Source organism: Callorhinus ursinus, unplaced genomic scaffold (assembly GCF_003265705.2).
Source record: "Callorhinus ursinus isolate GAN/ISIS: 27379988/994484 unplaced genomic scaffold, GSC_fseal_2.0 scaffold85, whole genome shotgun sequence".
Classification (NCBI taxonomy): domain Eukaryota; kingdom Metazoa; phylum Chordata; class Mammalia; order Carnivora; family Otariidae; genus Callorhinus; species Callorhinus ursinus.
In genome coordinates, this window is record NW_027397147.1 from 2,296,622 (window position 1) to 2,320,161 (window position 23,540).

General features: G+C 48.3%; 1 protein-coding gene across 2 annotated transcripts in view; it reads right to left on the reverse strand.

Moving 5' to 3' along the window:
• The window catches only part of GGA2 (golgi associated, gamma adaptin ear containing, ARF binding protein 2), a 38,280-nt gene that overhangs the window by 9,781 nt on the left and 4,959 nt on the right, over positions 1-23,540 (reverse strand). For both annotated transcript variants that reach the window (XM_025855402.2, XM_025855401.2), the window contains exons 2-14: positions 18,666-18,750; positions 17,782-17,857; positions 16,805-16,903; positions 14,606-14,729; positions 12,697-12,800; positions 11,262-11,342; positions 10,613-10,750; positions 7,209-7,290; positions 5,118-5,243; positions 4,255-4,377; positions 3,503-3,531; positions 2,992-3,125; positions 649-806 (exon numbers count right to left, since the gene is read on the reverse strand). In XM_025855402.2, the coding sequence (XP_025711187.1) occupies positions 649-806; positions 2,992-3,125; positions 3,503-3,531; positions 4,255-4,377; positions 5,118-5,243; positions 7,209-7,290; positions 10,613-10,750; positions 11,262-11,342; positions 12,697-12,800; positions 14,606-14,729; positions 16,805-16,903; positions 17,782-17,857; positions 18,666-18,750 (1,359 nt within the window). The remainder of the gene's footprint in view (positions 1-648; positions 807-2,991; positions 3,126-3,502; positions 3,532-4,254; positions 4,378-5,117; positions 5,244-7,208; positions 7,291-10,612; positions 10,751-11,261; positions 11,343-12,696; positions 12,801-14,605; positions 14,730-16,804; positions 16,904-17,781; positions 17,858-18,665; positions 18,751-23,540) is intronic.

Sequence of the window (23,540 nt, forward strand, 5' to 3'; positions counted from 1 at the left end):
AAAAAAAAAAAAAAAAAAAAAGGAATTGAATAAATGAATGACAGTACCATGACTATATGGAGACATTTAAAAAGTAAAAGTTTTGAAGAACAATTCACAGCATGAAAAAATGCTATAGCTTTTAATAACAAAGCAGGCTGTAAAACATTCTAAATATACTATATCTAAGCACCCTGGGTGTCTCCTGCTCACATGCCAGTGTGCCAACCGTACACAGTCACCTTCCTGCCTTCCTTCATAAGGAGGGAACCTCTGCTCTCCTGCTCTAATGAGGACCCCCAACCAAAGAGGGTCACCAGCCAAGTTCTTCCTTTCCATCTAATCCCACTTCTTCGGAGTTATTTCTGCCACACCGGACATTCCCTTCTTGAATTCCAAATGAGTGAGCATCATGTCCAAAAACAGACTCAAGCCCCCTAATTAAAGTCTGCCTGCCAATATCCTTCACTTTTAGTGTCAACCCCAAGACACAAACTTTATGAAAAATAGTAGGTAAGAGACTGAAGCCACCTCCTTACCCTCTGCCCCCAGGCAAAATCTCTACCACTCAGCTTCCCCAGTTTAAGAGCCACCCCCTACCAATCCGGAGCAGATAAAGTTGGGTATTTAAGAGCAGGAGGGTGGCGGGGGAGGTAAAACTGTACTTACTGGGCTTAACAGACTCCAAAGGGACAAACACTTGAGCCAGAGGTGTATTCTGGGAGGATGGGGAAGAAGCCAATGGTCCAGCTTCCCAGGACCAACCTGGAGAGGACTTAGTGCCGGGGGGTACTTCCTTAGGGATGCTCTTCTGTGGAACATAATTTCTGCAAAGAAATGAAAAAAATATCAAGACTAGCAAAAATTATAGACAATTCCAGGAATCTGATTAGGCTTTCTGAAGAATGAGATAAAGAAGGGGGAGAAAAAGAAATACATACGTGTGCATGTATTTTAGAGGAATAGGACTTTAGATGGGTAATTTCACCTGCGCCTCAGTTTTCTCATCCATAAGATGGAAGTCATCTGGCATCTACCTCATGGGGTTGTTATTAGAATTCAATGAGAAAATATACAAAAACATTGAGAGGACAGTGCACACATAAGGACCCAATAAACCAGAGCTATTATTATTTTTTTTAAGATTTTGTTTATTTATTTGACAGAAAGACACAGCGAGAGAGGGAACACAAGCAGGGGGAGTGGGAGAGGGAGAAGCAGGCTTCCCGCGGAGCAGGGAGCCCGATGCAGGGCTCGATCCCAGGACCCTGGGATCATGACCTGAGCCGAAGGCAGAACTTAATGACTGAGCCACCCAGGTGCCCCAAACCAGAGCTATTATTAAGGTAATCAGGGTTGTAGTTGTCTGGCAGCCTCTGACAACAAGTTGCTCAGTCAGGTTAAGTTTCCCTGTACGGGGTCACCAGAGTTAACAGGAGTTAGGAAGATAACACCAATTACACGGACCACTTCATTCACACTTCATGATTTTGTCCATTTGGAATGTAACCTGAAAACTTCTTTTTTTCCAGAGTTTTGGGGGTTTTTTTAAATTAATTTATTTATTTGAAAGAGAGCACATGAGATGGGGGAGGGTCAGAGGGAGAAGCAGACTCCCACCGGGAGCCCGACGTGGGACTCGATCCAGGGACTCCAGGATCATGACCTGAGCCGAAGGCAGCCATCCAACCAATTGAGCCACCCAGGCGCCCCTGAAGACGTTTTTAAAGTACGCTCCACACCCATCGAGGAGCCCAACTTGGGGCTTGAACTCACAACCCTGGGATCAAGAACTGAGCTGAGATCAAGAGTTAGATGCTTAACCGACTGAGCCACCCGGGCGCTCCAAAAACATTTTCAATACAAACTGAAAACTATAGTGCAGAGTAACCCACCCAAATCAGGAAGATTACCAGCCCCTTGCTGTGCTGAGTGGCTGGAAGGAGTAAATGGAAAGACACCCCCTCTGGGTGCAAACAAGAATGACCTCCCAGCACATCTTCATGTCCACCAGGGCCTTGTGTCTCTACCACAGACACAGACACACTCAGGCTGTACACAGGAAGGCAAACCACTCCAACCTTCCCAGAGGCAAAGCAGCAGGATCTACATACACATGTTTAGACTCACACCTTAGAGCACTTCTACTTTTAGGAATCCATACTATAAAAATGCTCCGAGGGGTGCCTGGGTGGCTCCCTTCAGCTCCGGTCATGATCCCAGGGTCCTGGGATCAAGCCCCGCAACGGGCTCCTCGCTCCGCGGGAAGCCTGCTTCTCCCTCTCCCACTCCCCCTGCTTGTGTTCCTGCTCTCGCTCTCTCTCTCTGTCAAAAATGAAAACAAACAAAAAACAACACTCCGAATGCCTCTGAACTGAAAGCTACATAAATACCCACAAGAGGACAATGACTAAATATATAAGTATTACATGCATATAGATTATTACGACTATCAGAATGAGACAAATTTAAACTGATACGGACATGTACCAAAGATGCGATATGAAAAACAAACACTGGAGAACAGTCTGTAATTATGGCCCCATGTGTGTAAAAAATAAACAACAATAACGCATTACTACATACAGAGAGAAAAGCAAAGAAGGAACACTGGGCATTATCTTTAGGGAGTGATAAATGGGCCTTTCTATATTATCTATTTCTCTAGTGATCAAATTTTGCTTAACTTTCTTGTAATCAGAAAAAAAAAAAAAAAAAGCCTATGAACACCACATCATCATCGTCTACTGCTGCTACTCCTTAAACCAACCCCTTTGCAGAGGTCCTAACCAGAGCATGTCTTTTCATCTGACTTGGGATGGGGAGTCAAAGGAAAAGGGAAGTACGTATGGAACCCCTGGGAAGAAGGAAGCAGCCCCCCGGCAGAGGGGTCTCTGTCTCCACGTGCACCCCGTGTTCCCGCACACCAACACGGCCCCTCGCCCGGCCCCCATGCAAGGAGCAGGAAGCATGCACAAGAGTCCTTCTACTTTCCTTGCCCACAAGACTCACAGAGGCCCTGGACATGGCTGTAGGGACAGGAGATCCAGCAAGTTCCTTTCTGCAGAAGGGCTCTGAACACCACCACCTGGCAGCATGCTGGCTGGGGGATTCCTCTTTTCCTTACAACAATTCTGACCGGCAACCTGTCAAACGAAGAATGGCTAAAATAAGGCCAGGGTATGAATGACCAGGAGCCATGGTGACACCAGGACACAGGCTTACTGCATTTCCTGCAGCAGGAGGAGAAAAAGGGCAAGAGAGCACAGGACTCCTGACCTGACCTGCAGCAAGCGGGAGCCTGGATACCATTGGAGAGAGTAGGGGTACAAGCAGAGGGAAAAATGTGTCTCTCTGGGGGTTCAAGCCAGACAACATAAGTAAGGAAGAGGCTTTGGACCTCCAGGTCCACAGTTGCCACCAGGCTATGCTATAGCCCCGTCCCCCACGCCCAGGCAGTGCTGCCCTCATGAACGTAGGTTTGAGGGACCTCCCTTCCAGCCCCTAGGAAGAGCTTCCTTACCTTGTTGGTAAGCGGAGCATCACTGAGGCCTGTAAGGAAGAAACAGAAAGATGTGCACCAGTAACTCTACCTGACAGGAGCTGGAGACTGTTATCTTGTTCACCCTTTCTAGAACATTTAGAAAGCCTAGGCAAAGCAAATTACCAAAAATCATTCAACTCATCCATGACAAATCTGAGACTAAATGCAAAGAGGACCTCTCTGAACTTCCCAGGATAGTAGTGCCCCCTTATCCACTAGGGGATACGTTCTAAGACCCCTGGTGGATGCCTGAAAAGGCGGATGTAGCAATCCCTCCATATACTATGCTCCCCCCTCCCGCACATATATATCTACGATTAACTTTACTCTGTAAGTTAGACACGGTAACGGATAATAAGAACAATATACGGTAGTAAGAATTGTGAATGTGGTCTCTTGCTCTCAAAATATATTATACTGTACTCACCCTTTGTCTTCTTGTGATGGGAGATGGTAAAATGCCTACGTGATGAGATGAAGTGAGGTGAATGACGTAGGCATGGGACGCAGCCCTAGGCTACTACTAACCTTCTGACCATATGTCAGAAGGAGGATCATCTGCTTCTGGACCGCGAGTCACTGAGATTGTGGACGAGGTGGGGGACTACTGTATACCCAGCTCCCTCTGAAAATAGGCATATTCTCCTCAAGCGGAACTAGCTTACTCCCCCCCCCCCCCCCCGGGAGTCAGGGCCATTCTGTGCCTGCTCCCCCTAAACACCCACCCTTACCTAAGGCTGCCAGGTCCTGGTGAAGCAAAGATGGTGCCACAGTCCTGGCCTGCTCAGATTCATTGTCCACCTCCAGGTCAATCAGAGGACAGCTCTTCACGCAACCTGCTGGTTTCTGAAAGACTAGAGAACAGTCAGGAAAATAGGTCAGGATGCGAGCAAAGTCTCCCCTTAATGCCCATTAGCTTCCCACAGGCCTCCTCCCAATCAGAAGACATCACCTCGCCCCCTTAATGCACCCCCGCTGAATGGCTTGATGTATAGCCTGAGCTGGTATCTGGAATAGGAGGCAGCCAGAGGACTGCTTTCCTACCCCAGCAATCAGTGTCCTCTGCTAGGGGTCCATTCAACCTGGCCAGCAACACAGCGGACGTCTCCTGCTCACAGGCCTTTTGACAACAACTCATCACAATCACTGGAGCGCTTGATAAAAACACAAACCCCCAGGCCAAGCTCTAAGCAGTCTTGATTCAGAAGGTCCGAGCTGAGAACCTAAGAATCTACAGTTCAGCCAGTATTCCAGATGATTCTGATGCAGCTAGCCTGCTAGGCACCACCAAAACAGATCATTTTTTTGGTTTCTAGCTCCTCAAAGCATCCATGAGAAGAGGAATCAAAACCTGGGCGCAATATAGCGAATCTGCTCCCGTGGATAGCCAGAGCTAGGGTCCAGCCTGCCAGTCAGTTCGTGATGGTACACGTGGCAGAGGCTGGCTACATAAAACCAACCCTCAAAGGGAAGGGAAAAAGGGCAAGGCCTCTCATTTCCACATCACAACCCAGAATATTCTGAGGATCCATTTCTTCTCCAGGATTTTCAGGATGCCCAGGCAGAATGTAAGGAGAGGCTTCTTTGCACATACCTCTGGAGACAGGTAAGTTTTCCACTGAGCTGGTCACTGTGTTCCCAAAGATGACTCGGCCCTCCATCACCTGTTTGTACAGCAGAACTCCCTGGGTGAGAAGGTCATTTGCCTGGAGAATCTCCGCTGGAGGAGGGAAAAATGAGAACCCCCTGGTTTAGCTACCAACAATCTCAGTGTTTTTTAAGCCATTCCAGAAAGCAGCGGTCACACAGCTCTACCAGGTTTAGTATATCCATGCCTCCTGCCCCTGAATCATGTGATCAGGCCCCTAGCAGACCTAGTTATTCAGGCCCTAATCCCCAACACTTCTAGCTCTCAAGATGCAGGAGGAACCAAATTTCTTCACCACCGTTTCCAGTACCTTCCAACACAATGGCCAACACTTGAAACACGTCCCCTTCCACTAAGGAACTAAAACTTTAATATTAACTTAAAAACAGTTTTGTCAATGTGCATGTGAATATTAAGAATTTTTCGGGGCAGGGGGAGGCGCCTGGGTGGCTCAGTTGGTTAAGCAGCTGCCTTCGACTTGGGTCATGATCCTAGAGTCCTGGGATCGAGCCCCCCATCAGGCTCCCTGCTCAGTGGGGACCTGCTTCTCTCTCTCCCTCTGCCTGCTTCTCCCTCTTCTTGTGCTCTCTAATAAAATCTTAAAAAAAAAAAGAAAAAGAAAAAAGTTTTTGGTACTTTATTCACTTATTGGAAAGCTTTTTAAGTGTGTAGGGAATAAATTGGTACATGAATGTATGCTTTCACCTGTAAATTTCGTAAAATCTAAATACAGATCAAGTATTCCTAATGAACTCTTGCTATCCAAACTGAAATGTCGTATATAAGTATAAAATATGCACTGGATTCAAAAACTTCACAAGCATTTGTGAATTAGCCCCTGCCAATTTTCTTAATGCATAAGCTGCAACATGGGGTTGAATTCACCTGGCAAAATGTTTTAGTTAGCATGGGCGAGTTGCTTAAAAATTTAAATTTGATTATTTTTGAGCTCACTGCAATCAGAGAAAATAATGGGTTCAGACCATAATCACGAAGAGGTAATCAGAAACCAAGGGCCTCTTAACACCACCCATGAAGTGTTCTTGCTCCCCACATTCCCGCTCCAACTGATCCTGAATCTGATCAAGCCCCTAATCCAATTTATAAGAAATATCAGGAATTTATAAGAAGTATTAGATACGGAAAAACATTAAATATCATGGGGCACGCCATCAGAACATTGAGGCCTAGAGAAACTCTGCTGGTCAAAGGACATGTTTTTCATCTAATAAGAAAAAGAACCAAGGTGTTATCCATTAAAAAAAACTTACAAAATACCAATTGCAAAGTATGGCTTTTATGAGTCTGATTCAGAACTTAAAAAAAAAGGGGGGGGCGGAGGTGGGAGGGTTAGCAAGAGATGTTTAGAGAGAGAAACGCCCAGGGAAATCTGAACACTGACTGACTATTCGATTACCTTGGAATGTTTGCAATTTGCTTCAAAGAGAATGAGCGATGGGGGGTGAGAGCAGCATACATGCAACAAGAGGAAAAAAGATGGGCCATGAGCTGGTAGCTATTACCAACAGGTGAAGGGCACATAGGATTTATCCCACTATTTCTGTGCACATGTCCTGAAATTGTCCATAACAAAAAGTATAAAAGATTTTAATCTCTGTGCACAGGTATTAAAATTCTCCGCTGTCCCTACCATTATCCCTGCCCTTCCTCCTCAGCCTGCCTCAGTTAGGTTGGCGACCCAGCCCCCGATGGCACTTAGGTTGGTGAAACCTTCGAGATGCAGCAGTTCCTCAGACTTCTGTGGAAGTTACTCTTCCTTCCAGCATCTCCCTCGTGCCTAACCTTCCCGGCACATTTCCACCCGTCTCTATGCTTTCAGACCAGCTGATGATCGCTTGCTCAAGCCTAGACTGTCCCGGAAAATCAGTTCTAAGGCCATGCCCTTCCAAAGCCCAATCGCCACAAAAGCCAAAGCCATGCTGTCCGGCCTCTTGGCACCACTGTGTCCCAGCAGGAAGGGGCACGTGTGTTCTGCCCTCCGGTGTCCCAGCTGTGCCGAGAGAAGAACGGCCTTACCGAGTGCATCGTCGTCATCCGTGGTATCACTCGCCAGCCGGAAGAGGGTGGGCCGCAGCTTCTCGCAGCGCTCGTACACCACCTGAGAAAACAGAGCTGGGTCGCAGCAGGGCCCCAGGTGCCTCCAGTAAGCACACAGTGGAGTCTGCCGCTTCTGGAGTCTCCTTAGTCTGTCCCATATGTATGACTGCAGGTTTGAAGTGACATGGCCGTTACTGGGTCAGAAACAGTTTGGGCTATAGTTACCGGAATTTTTAAAATAGTTAAAAAGGTAACAGATGGTCTAAGAATCCACCTTTTAAGCATGTACAGCATTACCTCTTCTCCAAGCTCCTTTCCCTGCTCTCTAGAAGAGCTTTATTTTTTTAAGACTCTTTAAAATTTTTGAGAGCACATGAGAGAGCATGAGCATGAGCCGGGGTGGGGAGGGGAAGAGGGGGTGCAGTGGAAGAAGGAGAAGCAGACTCCCCGCTGAGCAGGGAGCCCGATGCAGGGCTCGATCCCAGGACCCCGAGATCATGATCTGAGCCGAAGGCAGCTGCTTAACTGACTGAGCCACCCAGGCGCCCCTATAAGAGCTTTAATAATGGGGTAACCCCACATGGAAGCCTGAAACAACTACCCTGCTTTAAAACTAACACCCAAACTCTCCATCCAACTGCTGGAAGACAGTCATCAGACTTTTCCAGCAACACCCCCCAACCCCCACTGCATGTTCTCCCAGGACTGCACCTCAGCCCGCACCAATACCATCTGGGAAATCTCTCTCTCCTCATCCCAGGAGAGTGCTCCGGACAACTTCACCCTCCGCATACTGGGTGTTGAGGACGTTAACTTCTGTATGTGTTAGGCTTCCTTCCTTGAGAGGGAGCCCAATTAACACTCCGGTCCGCCCTGACGGTAGTGCTCTCTGCCCCCTTCCCCAGGGCTGGCAAAATGAACTATCTGCTTAGGGGAGTCTGGGAGAGGAAGCAGGAAGGAGCCCCTTCCTGCCACTTTGCTCTTGAGAGCTCCCTGCCTATACGGAAGCCCATATTGGGCTCTGCTCCAACCAGCGCTATGTTTTAGAGAAGGAAGCCCCTTGTGGGGAGAACGGTGGTGTGCCAACGCTATCTTACGTGGTAGGTAAACCTGCCTGATTCGGCTTCAGTATTAGGAAGCCACTTGCCAATATTTATGTGCCACTTTTTCCAAAGTAGGCTCTACCCATTATAAAGATGAAGTTTTATTTCCCGCTATGTCTCTTCTGTCTCCTAGCTGCTTATCATCTTGGGTGGGGGAAAGTTGTGCTATATAGAAGCCCAGCATGCCAACCTTGCCAAGGGGCTTTGGCACAAAGTCACCTCAGGGAACTGGCTTTGGAGAGTCTACCTGGCCCAAGCCCACTAATCCTTCCGAGTACTGTCCCCTCTGGCCCCAGAAGCCGGCATGATCTTCTCTGTAACTCTATCCAATCCCAGCTATAGCTGATCGACCTGAGGTAGATACAGGAGCCTTGCTGGACAAATCGATTTTTCTCTCAGGAATTTGGACTCAGGAAAGCTACTAGTTTGTTTCTGCTAACCCAGTGAAATGGAAGGACAAGGAAACTAAGGAGCTACGTGAAGGCCATCTTTCCTGTGCACAGAAGCATGAAAAGCTGGCACGCGGACAGCGAAGACAAACGTAGCTGGCAGAAGGAGGGAGAGCAGCAGAGCTTCAAGGACAAGACTCCGAGCAGCCGGCTCCGACAGCACTCCAGTCCCAGCACCACCTGTCTGCACTGGGCGGCAGTGGCCCAGCCAGGACAGCGAGGGCACCGGCGACGGAAGAAAAGAGACAAATCAAACCCCAAATCAAAGGAGAAAGTCTGACAAAGGACTGGTATCCAGGATATGTAAAGAACCCTTAAGAATTCAAAAACTAAGACAACCCAATTAAAAACTGGGCAAAGGATCTGAACAGACATTTCTTCAGATAAGATGACACACAAGCGGCCAAGAAACACAGGAAAACAAAGCTCAACTTAAGTCACCAGGGAAATAACATTTCAAAGCCACAGTGAGATACCACTTTACACCCACTAAGCTAGCTAGTACCAAAAAGACAGACAGTAACAAGTGTTGGCAGGATATGGAGAACTGGAACCCTCATATCGCTGGTGGGATTGTAAAATGCCACAATGATTTGGCAAAAAAGCTTGGCAGTTGCTCAGAAAGTTAAAGGAAGCCACCAGATGATCCGGCAATTCCAGTTCTAGATATCTATACTCAAGAAAATCAAAAGCTTACGTTTCACAGACAAGAAAACTTGTATATGGATGTTTGCAGCATCACTCCTAATAGCCAAAGTGGAAACCCAAATGCCCAACTGATGAACGGACAAAACGTGAGGCAGCCATACAATGGAAGGTTACTCAGCCAGAAAAAGGAATGAAGTTCTGATACACGCTACAAGATGGAGAAATCTTCCAAACATTAAGTGAGAGCAGCCAGACTCAAGACTACATGTTGTAGGATTCAATTTACACAAAATGTCCAAAGAGGCAAATCTGCAGATGCAGAACATGGATCAGTGGTTGCCAGGAGCCGGTGGAAGAGGTGTTGGCAGAGAGTGCCTGCTAATGGGCACAGGACTTCTTTTAGGGCTGATTAAATTCTTCCAGTTAGGGTTGATGGCTGCTTTTAGGATATGTACATTCTCACTAAAGGTGTTAAAAAAAAAAAAAAAAAAAAAAGACCTCGAGATGTGTAGGCTTTCGAGGGGAATTGGAATTCTCGTGTAATGTTGTTAGCTACATAAAATGACACAACCACTTTAAGAAACTGGCCAACTATTTTTCAAAGTTAACTATACACTTAGTATGTGACCCAGCAATCCCACACCTAGGCGTATACCCAAGAAAAATGTATGTTCACACAAAATCCTATATATAACTATACACAATTGTTTATAGCAGCTTAATTCATAATCACCCAAAGCTGGAAACCCAATATCTATCAAAAGATGGATATACATGTTGTAATACACACAACAGAATACACCCAATAAAAAGCAAGCTATTGATACACATGCCATGAATGGATCTCAATTATGCCAAGAGGAAGAAGCCAGAAAGAAAAATAGAGAAAGAAGGAAAGCTGTATTATTCCCTTCATACAAAAAAGTCTAGGAAGTATAAACTAATCAGACCACACAGCAAGGCAGTGGTTGCTTGGGGGATGGAAAGACAGGAAAGGAGGGGAGGGATAACCTAGGGGCATGAGGAAATTCTGGGGGGTGAGGGACAAGTTTACTATCTTGATTGTGATGATGGTTTCATGGACACACATGTCAAAACACATCAAATATGCTTAAAATATGTGCAATTTCTAATGTGTCAATTACACTCAATTCCACTTGAATTTATTTTTTAAAACCAGTACCTGCAAAGCCTCCTGGTCTGGTGGGGCCTGCCCCGGTCTGCGGTACATGCTCAGCATTTCCTGCAGCACCTTCACATGGCTCCGTACCTCCTCCACGGCACTGACTCTCTTGGATGCCTTCTCGGATTTCTCTTGTTCCTTTTAGAAGAGAGAGGATGGAGGTGAGGGAGCAGAAGCCCTAGATAATGCCTGAGCGAGGGATGGGAAAGAGGCACTGCACTGCGAGCTCAGGGAAGTCACTAGAACACTGAGTGGGCGGGAGTGTTCACTCAGTGGGCGAAGAAAACACTCTGAGCCCAGAATTCCTGCAAAAGGCAATGCAGTCCAGGGACCAGGTGATCTATTGCTTCGTACCACCAGCTTTAATCCCTCTGAAAACCAGATTCCCAAACTGGACTCTGTCACTGGGACAGAAACTGGGGTCTATGAAATACTTTGGGCTCTTGCATAAAAGTACTTGGAAAGTACACAGCATGATTTCTGCTTCCAGTTACCATCCTGCTGCCCTTCAGGGAGCCCGCAGAGCTGTGTCCCCATTCTGGGCCCAGAGGCCATCCCTTTCCCTGGCCAACTGTGCACCGACGCCCTCCAGCACATACACGCATGTGTAAAACGCTGGTTCTGTAGAGCCCAGTGGAAAAATGCCCACCTCCTTGACCAAGTTCTTGATCAGCCTGTTTGCAGCCTGAAGATCCTCAGGGTGGTTGCTCTTCAGAAGCCTCGTCAGAAGCTGCAGAGTGAACAAGAAGAGTTTGGCTACTCCCCCCGCCAAACCCCCCGTGTCAAATGGCCCACAGCAGCAGCAGCAGCAGGAGAATACGGATAATAGAGCCTCACTTTCCATGCATTCTCCTACCAAGTCCTCACAGTGAGGCCATGGAGGTATTAGGGCTCTCCCCACAGACCACTGGTTTTCAACGGGGTAGGAAGGTGGAGGAGATAGCCCCCAGGAGACAGCTGGCAAAGCCTGGAGACCTGATTGTCACAACTGAGGCGCTATGGCATCTAGCAGGTAGAGGCCAGGACACTATAAACTCCCTACAGTCAACAGGACAGCCCACAACAAAATTATCTGGCCCAAAATGTTACTAATGCTGAGGCTGTCCTGGGCCAGGCACCCTCCGATGTGACACACCTCGGTGATCTAGCAGAACGCCGTGCCCATGGGAGTCACTCAGCCTTCACTGATGGCAGGAGAGACGGCTATACTGAAGCCCAGAGTGTCTCAGTAGCTTGCCCCTGGTGACACAGGACTCTTTCTCCAAAGGCCATGCCCTCCCTCCTCTTCCCACCCACTGTAAGGCACCAGGAGAGGAGCCAGAGAGAAAGGCAGCCCAGAATCTAGCATAGTCCTGCTCGTCCTGACCCCATGGAAAGTCCAAGGGAAGGGTGCAGCTAAGGGGTGCAGTTAGAGGCAGAGGGTCCCCAAGCCAGACTCCTACACCACCTGGAGCTTCCCTGGTACTCATTTCCCAGACCCTGTTGAGTGACCAAGAACAGTAATGTCCAAAAGCATGGCCACCACCAGTGCTCAAGGGCCCTCTCCCCATTCAGAGGCACTCTACAGCTATCCCTAGGTCTTTGTCCCTCTCCTTCCTGATGTCTGAGGAGCAACAATTATGGGAGACAGTAGCAGAAAGAATATGGGTAGGATCAGGCTTACTGGCACTAAAAAAAAAAAAAAAAAAAAAAAAAAAAAAAACTGAGCCAAAATATAACCAATTCTTTCCACCATCTTCCCCTAATACCACACATACACTGGATATGACTGAGCATCCCCCTCGCCCACTGGGGTTATCCTTTTGTACCTTGTTTCCCTCAGGAATGCTTGTACGGTAGGTGGAGGGTACAAAGAACATGGCATTTCCTATTTGGCTCATCCATGAGGAAAACATCCAGACCTTATGCTACTTAACTCTAAGAGCCTGCTCCAGAGAGAACTCACTAACCCACCTCCCCACATTCCCCCCAACTTTGGTTCAGGGATCAGAGAACACCCCAGGGGATATTTCAGTAGAGTCCCTAAAAGAAGGGGTCAGATCAGATTCTAGGTCGGCCACCAAGGTCAGGAAGGGGCTCTTTACCTTGGACTTTTCTTCATCGGCATCAAAGATAGAGCTCTTGGGCCAGGGAGAAGGTGGAGGCAAAATTTTATCCATTGGTAGTTTAGGGTCTTGCTTTACGATTCCTAAAACACAATTCGTGAAATTAAGATACAGCTAAGGGTAGCCACTGACTTCAGTAGGATGCAGCATCAAGTCCAGAAACTCCCAGTTCCTGATGTCCCACTGCACAAACACGATCAATGACCTTAAAGGGATAGACTGAGGGTATGACCAAGGCTCTGCAACCTCCCTCAGGAGACTCCAAGGAACCAGCACAAAGACATGGACATCAGAACCAACTGAGATCAGCACCAGATCCTAGGGCTTGCGGGCCATGGGCCTCATGCTATAAAAACACTGATCATTACATACAGGTACGTAACCTCCCAGGGCCCAGAAGTTACTGTAGGATCCATGACCCTCTCGACAACAGTGAGTACTTGTGCCAGGGAAAAATAGTCTATCCTGAATCCAGGTTCCTTCTTCTACAGAGTTCTACGGACTCCCAGCTCCCACACAGGACACAGAAAGGCATGAACTGCATGACTCCAACCCCGACAACACGACACTGGACAACCTACAAATCCACCACTTTTCCTGAATCTACCAGAGAGTGGAGATCACCGGGCAAGAAATCTAAGGAAAGGCAGGGCCTCCAAGGAAAAACTGAAGGCAACACCAAGGCGGATAATTCAGTAAACTTGTTTCTAAATTGTTTACAGGCCGGTGTGAGCTAGTGAGAGAACACAGAACCTCCGAGGCCCACACCACAAGAGGAACAGGTTCTTCACAGGGCCTCACCAGGCACTCATGGAAAGACACAGGAAAGGCCTGCTGTCCCACTTCCGTCCTCCTCTCTCCCTCCAGAACAAACACCTTCAACTGCTGGGAAGGACATCAAACCCTGCAGTCCTCAGAGCAGCGGCAGAAACCGACTGCAGCTTCGGAACACAAAAGAAAGACTTATGCCTCTGGGGGAGGGGCAGGATCACAAACAGGTGCTACCGAGACCCGGGGACACAATGCCCACCTAAAACCGAGGCTTAGAACAGAGAACAATGACCCCTGCCCCCACCAGGCTAACTGGCATTGGGTAACAAGTTGTAACAGTCGACTATCAGGAAAGTATCCAGAATAAGACCCTCTCAGAGGTGCAGAGGAAAAAAGGAAGACCTAATGCTGAGATGGAGCGGATACTGAGAAAAACTCTAGCAAATCAGCTCCCACACTCAATACAACCCAACACCAGAGGAATTTAAAATCTGGTACAGTGAATGAGGGTAACTATAGCAACAGCAGTCCCAAGCCCAGCTCAACTCCTGCTACAAGAAGGAAAGGTCTGCCCGTTTCCAGTGATCAGAAACTATTTGTCTCAGGGGCGCCTGGGTAGCTCAGTCGGTTAAGCGTCTGCCTTCAGCTCAGGTCATGATCCCAGGGTCCTGGGATCGAGCCCCACATCGGGCCCCCTGCTCAGCAGGGAGTCGGCTTCTCCCTCTCCCCCTCCCACCTGCTCTCTCTCAAATAAGTGAATGAAGTTTTTAAAAAAATAAAACCGGGCGCCTGGGTGGCTCAGTTGGTTAAGCGTCTGCCTTCAGCTCAGGTCATGATCCCAGGGTCCTGGCGTCAAGCCCCACATCGGGCTCCCTGCTCGACTGGGAGCCTGCTTCTCCCTCTCCCTCTGCCTGCTGCTCTGCCTACTTGTGCTCTCTCTCGATCTGTCAAAAAAATAAATCTTTTAAAAAATAAATAAAATCTTTAAAAAAATCATTTGTCTCAGACTCTACTGTCCTACACAAGATGTCCAGCTTTCACTGAAAAAACCACAAAGCAAACAAAAAAACAAGAACAACTGCGAAGAGGAAATGCAATGTAAGCCAAGGAGTCCGACCTTGTTTCTTCAGCATCTGGTAAGCGTCTCGGATCTTGATATCCTCTGGAAACCAGACGGTCCAACTAAAGAGTATTTCGATGACTCTTCCTTTAACTTTTTCTGTGGTCCAGGACCCTAGGTACTAAAAATAAAAAGGGAAGAATTACAAAGCTGGAAAGGACTTAGCCAGCACATGCTACCACAGACGAGATGGCCACTGAGGTCCAGGGAAGCGAGCTGCCCAAGGCTGGTGGAGACCGGCGGCACTAGAGGCCAAACCGCCTGGCCCCCAGCCCCAGGGTGCCTTCTTGGTTTCCAGGAGTCAACCTCCACAACTGCTCAAGTGAAACCCACCATATATTGGGATAGGTTAGAGCCACAGGGGACACTCATTTTTTGAATGAGGCAAGATTATGAAAATTTATTTGGTCTTTGTCTCTAGTTCCTGGCACAGTTTCAAAAAACCCTTGGAATTTCCTGAGTTTCAGCAATAGCTTTTGTTGGGGGCACCTAGGTGGCTCAGTTGGTTAAGCAACTGCCTTCTGCTCAGGTCATGATCCCAAGGTCCTGGGATCGAGCCCCACGTCAGGCTCCTTGCTCAGGGGGGAGCCTGCTTCTCCCTTTTCCTCTGCTTGCTACTCTGCCTGCTTGTGCTTTCTCTGTCAAAGGAATAAATAAAATCTTAAAAAAAAGGAATAGCTTTTGTTATTCACCATGAGCCCCCTTGGACCACATGTGAGTTTATGTTCACCATTCATGGTGGGAGCTTAGTTTCAAGGGAGACTGACCACTTCAGAAAAACCCACCATGTGATGACAGGGTTGGAACTTTCAGACCAACTCCCAGGAGGGCCGGGGGCTGGAGATGGAGTTCAATCCTAGCTAATGATTTAATCAAAATGCCTACATAACTTCAGATAAAAACTGGCAGACAAGGAGCTTCGGAGAGTTAGAACACATGTATGTCCTGGGAGGGTGGTGTGGAGGCTCTGACCTTGGTCTATGGAGCTCTTCCACTTACATCCTTTATAACAAAAGGATAATAGTGAAAATCATTACTTTCCTATCTTTTGTGAGTCTTTCTGGTGAATTACGAAACCTGGTGGAGGGAGTCCCGGGAACCCCTGAATTTAGAGCTGGTCAGAGAGCAGGAAGTAGCCTGGGGACATCTAAGACCACTGGCTGGTATCTGATGCAGGCAGGTCTAGGTAGGACTGAGCCCTTCACGCGCAGGGTCTATAATAACTCTAGTTATTAGTGGCAGAAGTGAAATGAATTAAACTGTGGGACCCACAGCTGATATCAGAGAATTGCTGAGAAGTACCCAAGAACGGTGTTGCTAAGACAAGGCCAGGAGAAAAGGTACAGAGGGCAAGCAAGAAGGGACATAAAGCCACACCTGGTATCTCTTGCCATTGCCACCAAAAAACCTGTCCTCGAGCTTGAGTTTCTCACCCCTCTAGGCCAGCCATCCCAAGGCCATATTTATTTATTTATTTATTTTAAAGATTTTATTTATTTATTTGAGAGAGAGAGAATGAGAGATAGAGAGCCCGAGAGGGAAGAGGGTCAGAGGGAGAAGCAGATCCCCTGCTGAGCAGGGAGCCCGATGTGGGACTCGATCCTGGGACTCCAGGATCATGACCTGAGCTGAAGGCAGTCGCCTAACCAACTGAGCCACCCAGGCGCCCCCAAGGCCATATTTAAAGGGAGAATGTGAAAATGCTGACAACCAAAGGCAGGGCTCAGCTGATGAACATGACCAGCATCCCAGACCTTGGAGAGCGTTGGGGAAGGCCATCAAGAAAGATGTGACCGCCGCTGACCTGTGAGCTGGACTTGGGCAAACTAAGGTTTCTCACCCCCTCCACTGTCCTGGGAATGTGGACAGAGCCATGAGATAGTGATGTGGTGTGGAGAACACCAACACAGTACCACTCACTGAACCCCCTTAAGGCCTTTATGTAAACTCTGAAGATGTGGCAGGGGTAGAGATCTACTTGCCTTGCTGCCACCCAGGACACGATCCAACAAAGAGGAAAGCTTTCGCATGCAGGACATTCCCTCTCAGCTCTGTTGTAAAGCAGGACCGGCCGACAGGCTCTGTCGTGAGCAGGCCTACTTCTGGATCAAGAAGGGGCACAAGGGTTTGAAGGCTGGGCCAGGGACAGTACAGCGAGCAAGTAAGTGTAAGTACAGCCAAGCCCAGGCTGCTCACCTTTGGGGACAACACTTTGATCAGCTCATTCAGGAAGCGGAATTTGGCCACCTCGTTGTGGAACTTCTCCCCACAGTGGTTCACACACATCTCCAGTACCTGCATGGACACAAGAGCCCCATGAGAAAAGGAAAACCATTGGCTTCAGGGCTCATCTCATAGCTGATAAGCATCTGCTGGAACCATAGCTAGTGTTTCCTCAAGACGACAAAGACACTATAGTCTGAGGAAGGGTGACATTTTCAGATTAAGAAAAAATTGCTACCTGCCTGATTTGCTGTAACTGCCAGGTTTGTGCCCAGGAGAAAGCTCAGTGGGGTGTACCCTGAGGCCTTCCCACCTTTTAAGGAGACCATGTGGGCAGGACACACTGGCTAGAGAATCCCGTCCTCCTCAGAGGCAGAGACCTGATCTGTAGCACACAAGGACTACTGAGCCACAGGCTACCTGCTGACACTCAGATGGCAAGACAGGCCCGCACACATCTTCTTTGGTTCGTGCTATTGTTTAACATTTCAAGTTAGTCACAAACATCAATAAACTCAGAGAATGGATATAAAACTCTGGATCTCTGACTCCTGGAAAACAAAGTTCTAGCAACACCAGGCCACAACTGCACGCCTGGAGTAGCCAGCCAGCCGGTCCTGTGCCACAGCTGCCCTCTGCACACTGGCCTCACGCTCTCCTGGGTTTCCATCCTCACCCAGCAGCTCACTCGTTTATGGGACCAGTCAGGCCCTGCTACATGGCCCCTGAAATCGCCAGCCCTGGTCTGAGGAAGATGAAGGGAAAGAAAGCCTTCTTTTCCGTCCCCCAAAGCAGGCTCAATGCTGCTCTCTCGAAACAGACCTAGGATGGGGCAACCCAAGCACAGAACTCGCTATCGGACGTTCTCCACCACGTGAAATGGGCCTGGGGTCCAGCACTCTCTAGCTGCATGTCAGGAAAGTATAAGCGCAAGGGCAAGCCAAACTCACCGTTAAGGCATAAAGAGCTTCCTTCTCTTGTGGAGACTGGATCTTGTGGGCCAGTAGCCAGGGCGCATGGGTTGGGCTAAGGGAAAACAGAGAGACCTGGGCTGTGGGTGGAGAGGAAGAAACCAACTGGTATGGCTGAGTACACTCCGTCAAGTCACCTCTCTTCCAGAAGCACGGGTCCCAAAGCAGAGGTGGAGTGACGGGCACAGAGCCCACACACCTGCCTCTGAAGGAGGCAAACCTCCACCCACCCTTGGTGCAGTGACAGCATCTGACATCCTCCTCCCTGCAGCCAACCCACCCCTAGAACTCCAAGCTGAGCACTCAAGGCCAGACCTGTGTGGAACCAGATTGTGAGCAGTAGACCCTATCGGATGACAAAGGCTCAGTAAACACTGGAGTAGAAAGTGTGATCAAACTTTTCCCCCATTTCAGGATGCTGACTATGCAGCATCACGTAGATTAAATGTGTATGGCTGACATGATTCTTCAGTTCCTATCCAAATGCTTTGGAAACAGAAACCAAATTTAAAAACAAAAACAAAACCAGAAACCAACAAAATTTCACCCTCTTCCTGCATTTTCTTAAGAAAGAAGACATTTAAAATTACGGAGAATACACTGATCTCTTTCACATTCCTATGTAACCTAGCTACCTTCTAACTCTAACATTCAGGGGTCTCCTTAGCATGAGTCACATAGAACACTGCAATTTTTTTCCCATTTGCTATTCCCAGAAAAATAATGTTCTCAGATCATGGAGGAAAAAAAAGGAAAGAAAGCCTCACTTTCTTTCTCTTAGGTAAAACAGACCCAAGAGACCGAAGCATGCACTTTGTCTGAGGTATCCCAAGTCAAGTGTATGTCTGTGAAGGTCACCTTACCCATTGGGATCAGTGTTCACCTGGTCACAGAAATTCTGGATAGCGGACCAATCCTGTTCTGACACGCTTGGGTCTGTGGCTTTATCTGTCAAGGAAATAAAAATAAAGAATGAAAAGAAATATACACCCGCCCCTCCACAAATAAAGTGGCAGCCAAGGACAGTGCTAGCACACCTCCAGGGGATCAGACCCAGCAAGCAGACAGCTGAAAGGGACAGGACCATGGCTATGCTGTTGGCTACCATCAGGCACAGTGTCCAGCACATAAGGCCTCAGTGAAGACTGGCTCACTGAATGAACAAGCTTTTGTCTGCAAGAGACTCCCCTTCCGGTGCAGCGGTTGGCCTGCCTACGCCTCCTTCATGCCCCGTCAGGATTTCCTCCCCCTTTGGCCCTGCAATAAGGATGAGCGAGGGCCAGCATCCGGGAGGCTACCCCCCACCTTCTTCTTGAGAGGGGTGGGGGCAGAGGGAGAAGCAGACTCCCCGCTGAGCAAGGAGCCTGATGTGGGGCTCGATCCCAGGACCCTGGGATCACGACCTGAGCTGAAGGCAATCAACCACCTGAACCACCCAGGTGCCTCACGGGAGGCTACTTCTAACTTTCTTAGCTATGTGATGGTAAGATTAGAACATACCATAAGGCTCTGGGTGGCTCCACTTGGTCACCTCACCATCTCCTCAAAAACAATAAACCCTAAGTCTAACCCTCAGCTTACTGAAATCCTCTCTGACCGTCCTATGTAAGAAGCTTCTCCATGTATCAGTGGCTTGTGCGCGCTAACAAAAGGACCTCCTTGCATTCACTCCTCAAAATGCTGTTCCCTTCTGTACACTTGCACATTCCCGGGACCCCAGATCCAATCATGCTACAATCCGTCGATGAAATCTGAGGACACTAAGCACTGAACGGATGGCGGCACAGCCAGAGATACCTACAGAAGGGGGATTATCAGAAGGCCTAACAGACCAGGCTCTGCTGAGGGGAGGGGTGATCTTCGACCTTCCTGGTGCTGGACAACAGCTTCTCTCCTCCCACTGCTGCTGCCTAGCATTCCCAAGAAGGGTGTCCATCCCACATGTCCTGCCCCCGACTAAACCAGGCCCTGCTCTCTCACACAGGAGCTGCTGGGAGGCCTCTGTCCTATGCTTTCCTAACCCCCACCCCTCGACGCCTTGCTGTCCAACTTCTGGGGGACTACCTACCCCTCCAGTGAAAGACCTTGCTGAAAGCTCCTAACAGAGAAGCTCTTTCAAGCTCTGTAACAGGCTGATTCTAGGGTCCTGTTTCTGATATTATTCCTTACGCCTGAACATTTACTTTGGTCCTCTCAAAATCCTACCCATTTTTCAAGGCCCATCTGAATTTCCACCTTCCCCCAAAACCTCCTCCCACTGCTCCAGCCCCTGTGATTCTCCTCCCTTTGGGTTACTGAAGAGTCCAAGGTCAAGCAGAGTTTAACCTTTCCGGACTGCAGTCACACTTCTGTCATGTGGAAGTCATGTGTCTCCCCAGCTCAATTGTGAGATTCAAAAAGCCAACTCCATTCTAAGTGAAAAAAGACGACAAGGGAGAACAAAGGAATCAGACTGTCACTGCCCACATTCCCTCACCTGTTCCCCCTCAAAGCTCTTTCCTATGCTGGATCTCGAAAATTCTATCCATCCTTTGAGCCCCAATTCAAATGTCACTTCTTCATGAAGACTTCCTTGATTTGTCTCCCACCCCCACCAAACAGAAGCCTCTCTTCCTTCTCAGAAGACCTGCATTCTACCTGCCCCTCTTACGATGGAGATGTCTAGCTCCAATCCTGACTAGCTACATGTTCTTGGGCTCCCAGGGCCTCAGTTCCCTCCACTATAAAGGAAAACAGCACCTTCCTCAAAGGTCACTCCTGAGGTTTATAAGGTGGTATCTAAAGTGCCTGGTACAGCAGCAAATATTAAAGTAACCAATAAAGGACAGCTAAATCTTATTGTTCATTATAATGCACAGTCTCTGCCTTTTACTTTAAAAACATGTGTACGTGACTTATTGCACCTAAAGGGAATAAAACTCTAGAAGGCAAAAGCCATATATTCCCTGCAGTGCTTAGTACAATACCTTCCTCAAAGGCATAAAATAATTACTCATGAAATAAATTATTTAAAGCAGTGATTCTCAGAGATCCTGATTAAAGAGGTCTGACTCATCTTAAATAATTCTGCCTGATTTTAGCTTCCTGAAGTTTTAGTTCACTACCAGGTCAAGACTGATGCCTCTGGGCACTCAGAAACTCGACCCATGACTGGACCTAGAGCAGAGATCGGCAAAATCCAGCCTTCCTCCTCCTCACCCCCTCCCCGGCCACCAAGTGAAAAGAGTAAGACAGTCACCAGGTTTTCCAAAGAAAGGAATAAGACACATCTGTGAGGTTAAGTCATGTTCCAAACCCTTAACCAAGGCAAAGCAGCAAGATCTATAAAGTGTAAGTTTATTTGTATCATGAGGATTCCCTCAAAGTTCATCCCAGCCCCCAAATAGCAATAGTAGTATTAGCTGCCTTTTTTTTTTTCTTTTTTGTAAAGAAGTTACCATGTACCAGCCACCAGGCTGAGTGTTTCCCAAGCCTCCCTCCCGTCCAGGGTTAAGAAGGGAGAGGGCCACTATTCTCTCACCATTTTAGAGGCAAAGAAACCTGCCCAGCTACAAAAGCTGGAGAACAGCAACAAAACTGCAGTCCCAGGTCTGCCCCGAGCCAGGGCCCAAACACTTCTCTCAGTTGCTTGACAGAGACAGGGCCTCTTGGGGAACTAGTTTCAACTTTCTTGCCACTAAGTTATCAGCTCCCTCAAGCAGGAAGACAGGTCTCGTTCACCTTCACATCCTCCAGAATGTCACCGGCACAAATATCTACTGAATGAATGAATGATTCACCTTTTGCTCTGCAGAGCCTGGCCAGCTGGCTGGACTGATTTTTGACTCCAGGGGAGGGTTAGCCCAGTTCGGAAATAACTGGGTCTTCTACAATATAATGCCAGCCGGCAAGGCTGTTTCAGAGGCTTCCTGCGGCTCCAGAGAAAACGAACCCCTGGCCCCCCCCAAGGTCCACCCACTGGGTCTGATCAGGCCGTAGCACCCCTAGGGTACAGGACACCCATCTGCCCCAAGGAGTGGCTGGCAGCCAGCAGGGCATGGCCAGGGAAAGACTCAAAGAACCCCTTATCTGCTTCTCAGGACTGCCACAGCCCTACCAGGGGCTACCCCAGGCTTTAAGTGGTTTCTTTAGCTGGCACTTGGGCAGGACAAAGAACACTAGTGCCATGTATCTACTTAATAAAAGCAGTGTTCCTATGCATTTCAAGCCCGCTACAGGGTGAGAGGTATTAAGAAAACAGCTGAGACCTCTAGCAGTGAGTGACATGGCTCATCTAAGAGTGACTAAATCCGAAGCCAAATCATCTCACACAGCTGCCAATGAACCACGAGAGTCCTGACTCCGGCGCCAGGAGCAGCCTAGGCTGGTCAGGGGAACCCCGAGGCTTTGGGGAAGCAGTCACCTCAAGGAACACTTAGAGTTCCATCCTTCGGGAAGTCTACAGTCCAGGAGTCCTTCGGTTAAGCCCACGACAGAAACCCAAGACCCACCCTGGGAATGTCCTATGCTAGGCTCCAAGATAAAGAATGAGCTCAGCCCTCAAGAAGCTGGGAGAGTATAAATAGATTGCAATTTGACCACCCCCGATCCCCAAGAGAGGCACAAAAGTGGGGCTGGAAGGAAGACAGGACATATCACCTGGGAGTAGGTCCAGGTGAAAGGAAGACGGCTTTGCCGAGCACCCCACTACAAGCACGAAAGATGGCCCAGAGCCCCTGGCAGCACCACTACGGCTACAGTCCCAGGGACCAAGGGGACCCAGCACAGCTTTTAACAGCACAGGACTGGCAACAACCTCAAAGGCCCGCTAACAGGGAGCTGGGTACGTCAATTATTGTATACCCATACGGTGGGACGGAGGTTCTCAGTAACAAGAATGAGGCAGCTCTCTATGCAATCCTGGGGAACCACCACCAAAATCAATTAAGTTTGGGGGTCAGGGGTTGCAGAATGCACAGAAGCTGCTATTTGCATTTTTTTAAAGCATGAATTTCTGGTAACACCTTCCTCCCTCCGACCTAATTTTTATTAAATTCTAGTTAGTTAACATATAGCATAATATTGGTTTCAGAAGAATTCAGTGATTCATCACTTCAGCTTCCTGATGTTCCTTTGAGGAACTACTCCTCCCCAGTTCCAAAGGTTTTCCTTTTTTTTTTTTTTTCTCCTGCTAAGCCAATATGAGTTTTTTGCCACTCACAACTAAAAACACTAATGATAATATCTAACACCACATGCCAGGCACTGTTCTAAGTGCTACACATGTATTAACAACTCTAAGGTCAGATTACTACTATCCCCGTCTTCAAGACACAGCTGCCCTGCTGGGCTGAAGCAAGGTCTGTTAGTGACCTGAGCCTGGCAGTCCTCAGATCCCACCTACAGTGACTTCCTTCTCCATCCAGCCCAGACTCAGTGCATTTCTTCAGCTACACCCCAGTCCTTGCCACACCATCAACCCCTCTACCTCCTTGGCCTTCCATTGTACCAGCTCCACTGTGCCCATCACCCCAGCAAATCCAGTTTAAACCATAGCTCGCCTCCTCTGATCCTACTAGGGGTGAAGAATCACACAACCTTGAAGACTACAAGAAACACTTCCAATGCCCAATCAACACTCCGAAGTCCAAACTCAGAGGATCTCAAGTGTGAAGGGAGAAGGTGATCCTGCCCTTTTCCTCTGAGGGGACATTTGGCAATATCTGGAGATGCTTTTGGTTTTATGTGGGCATTTTGGT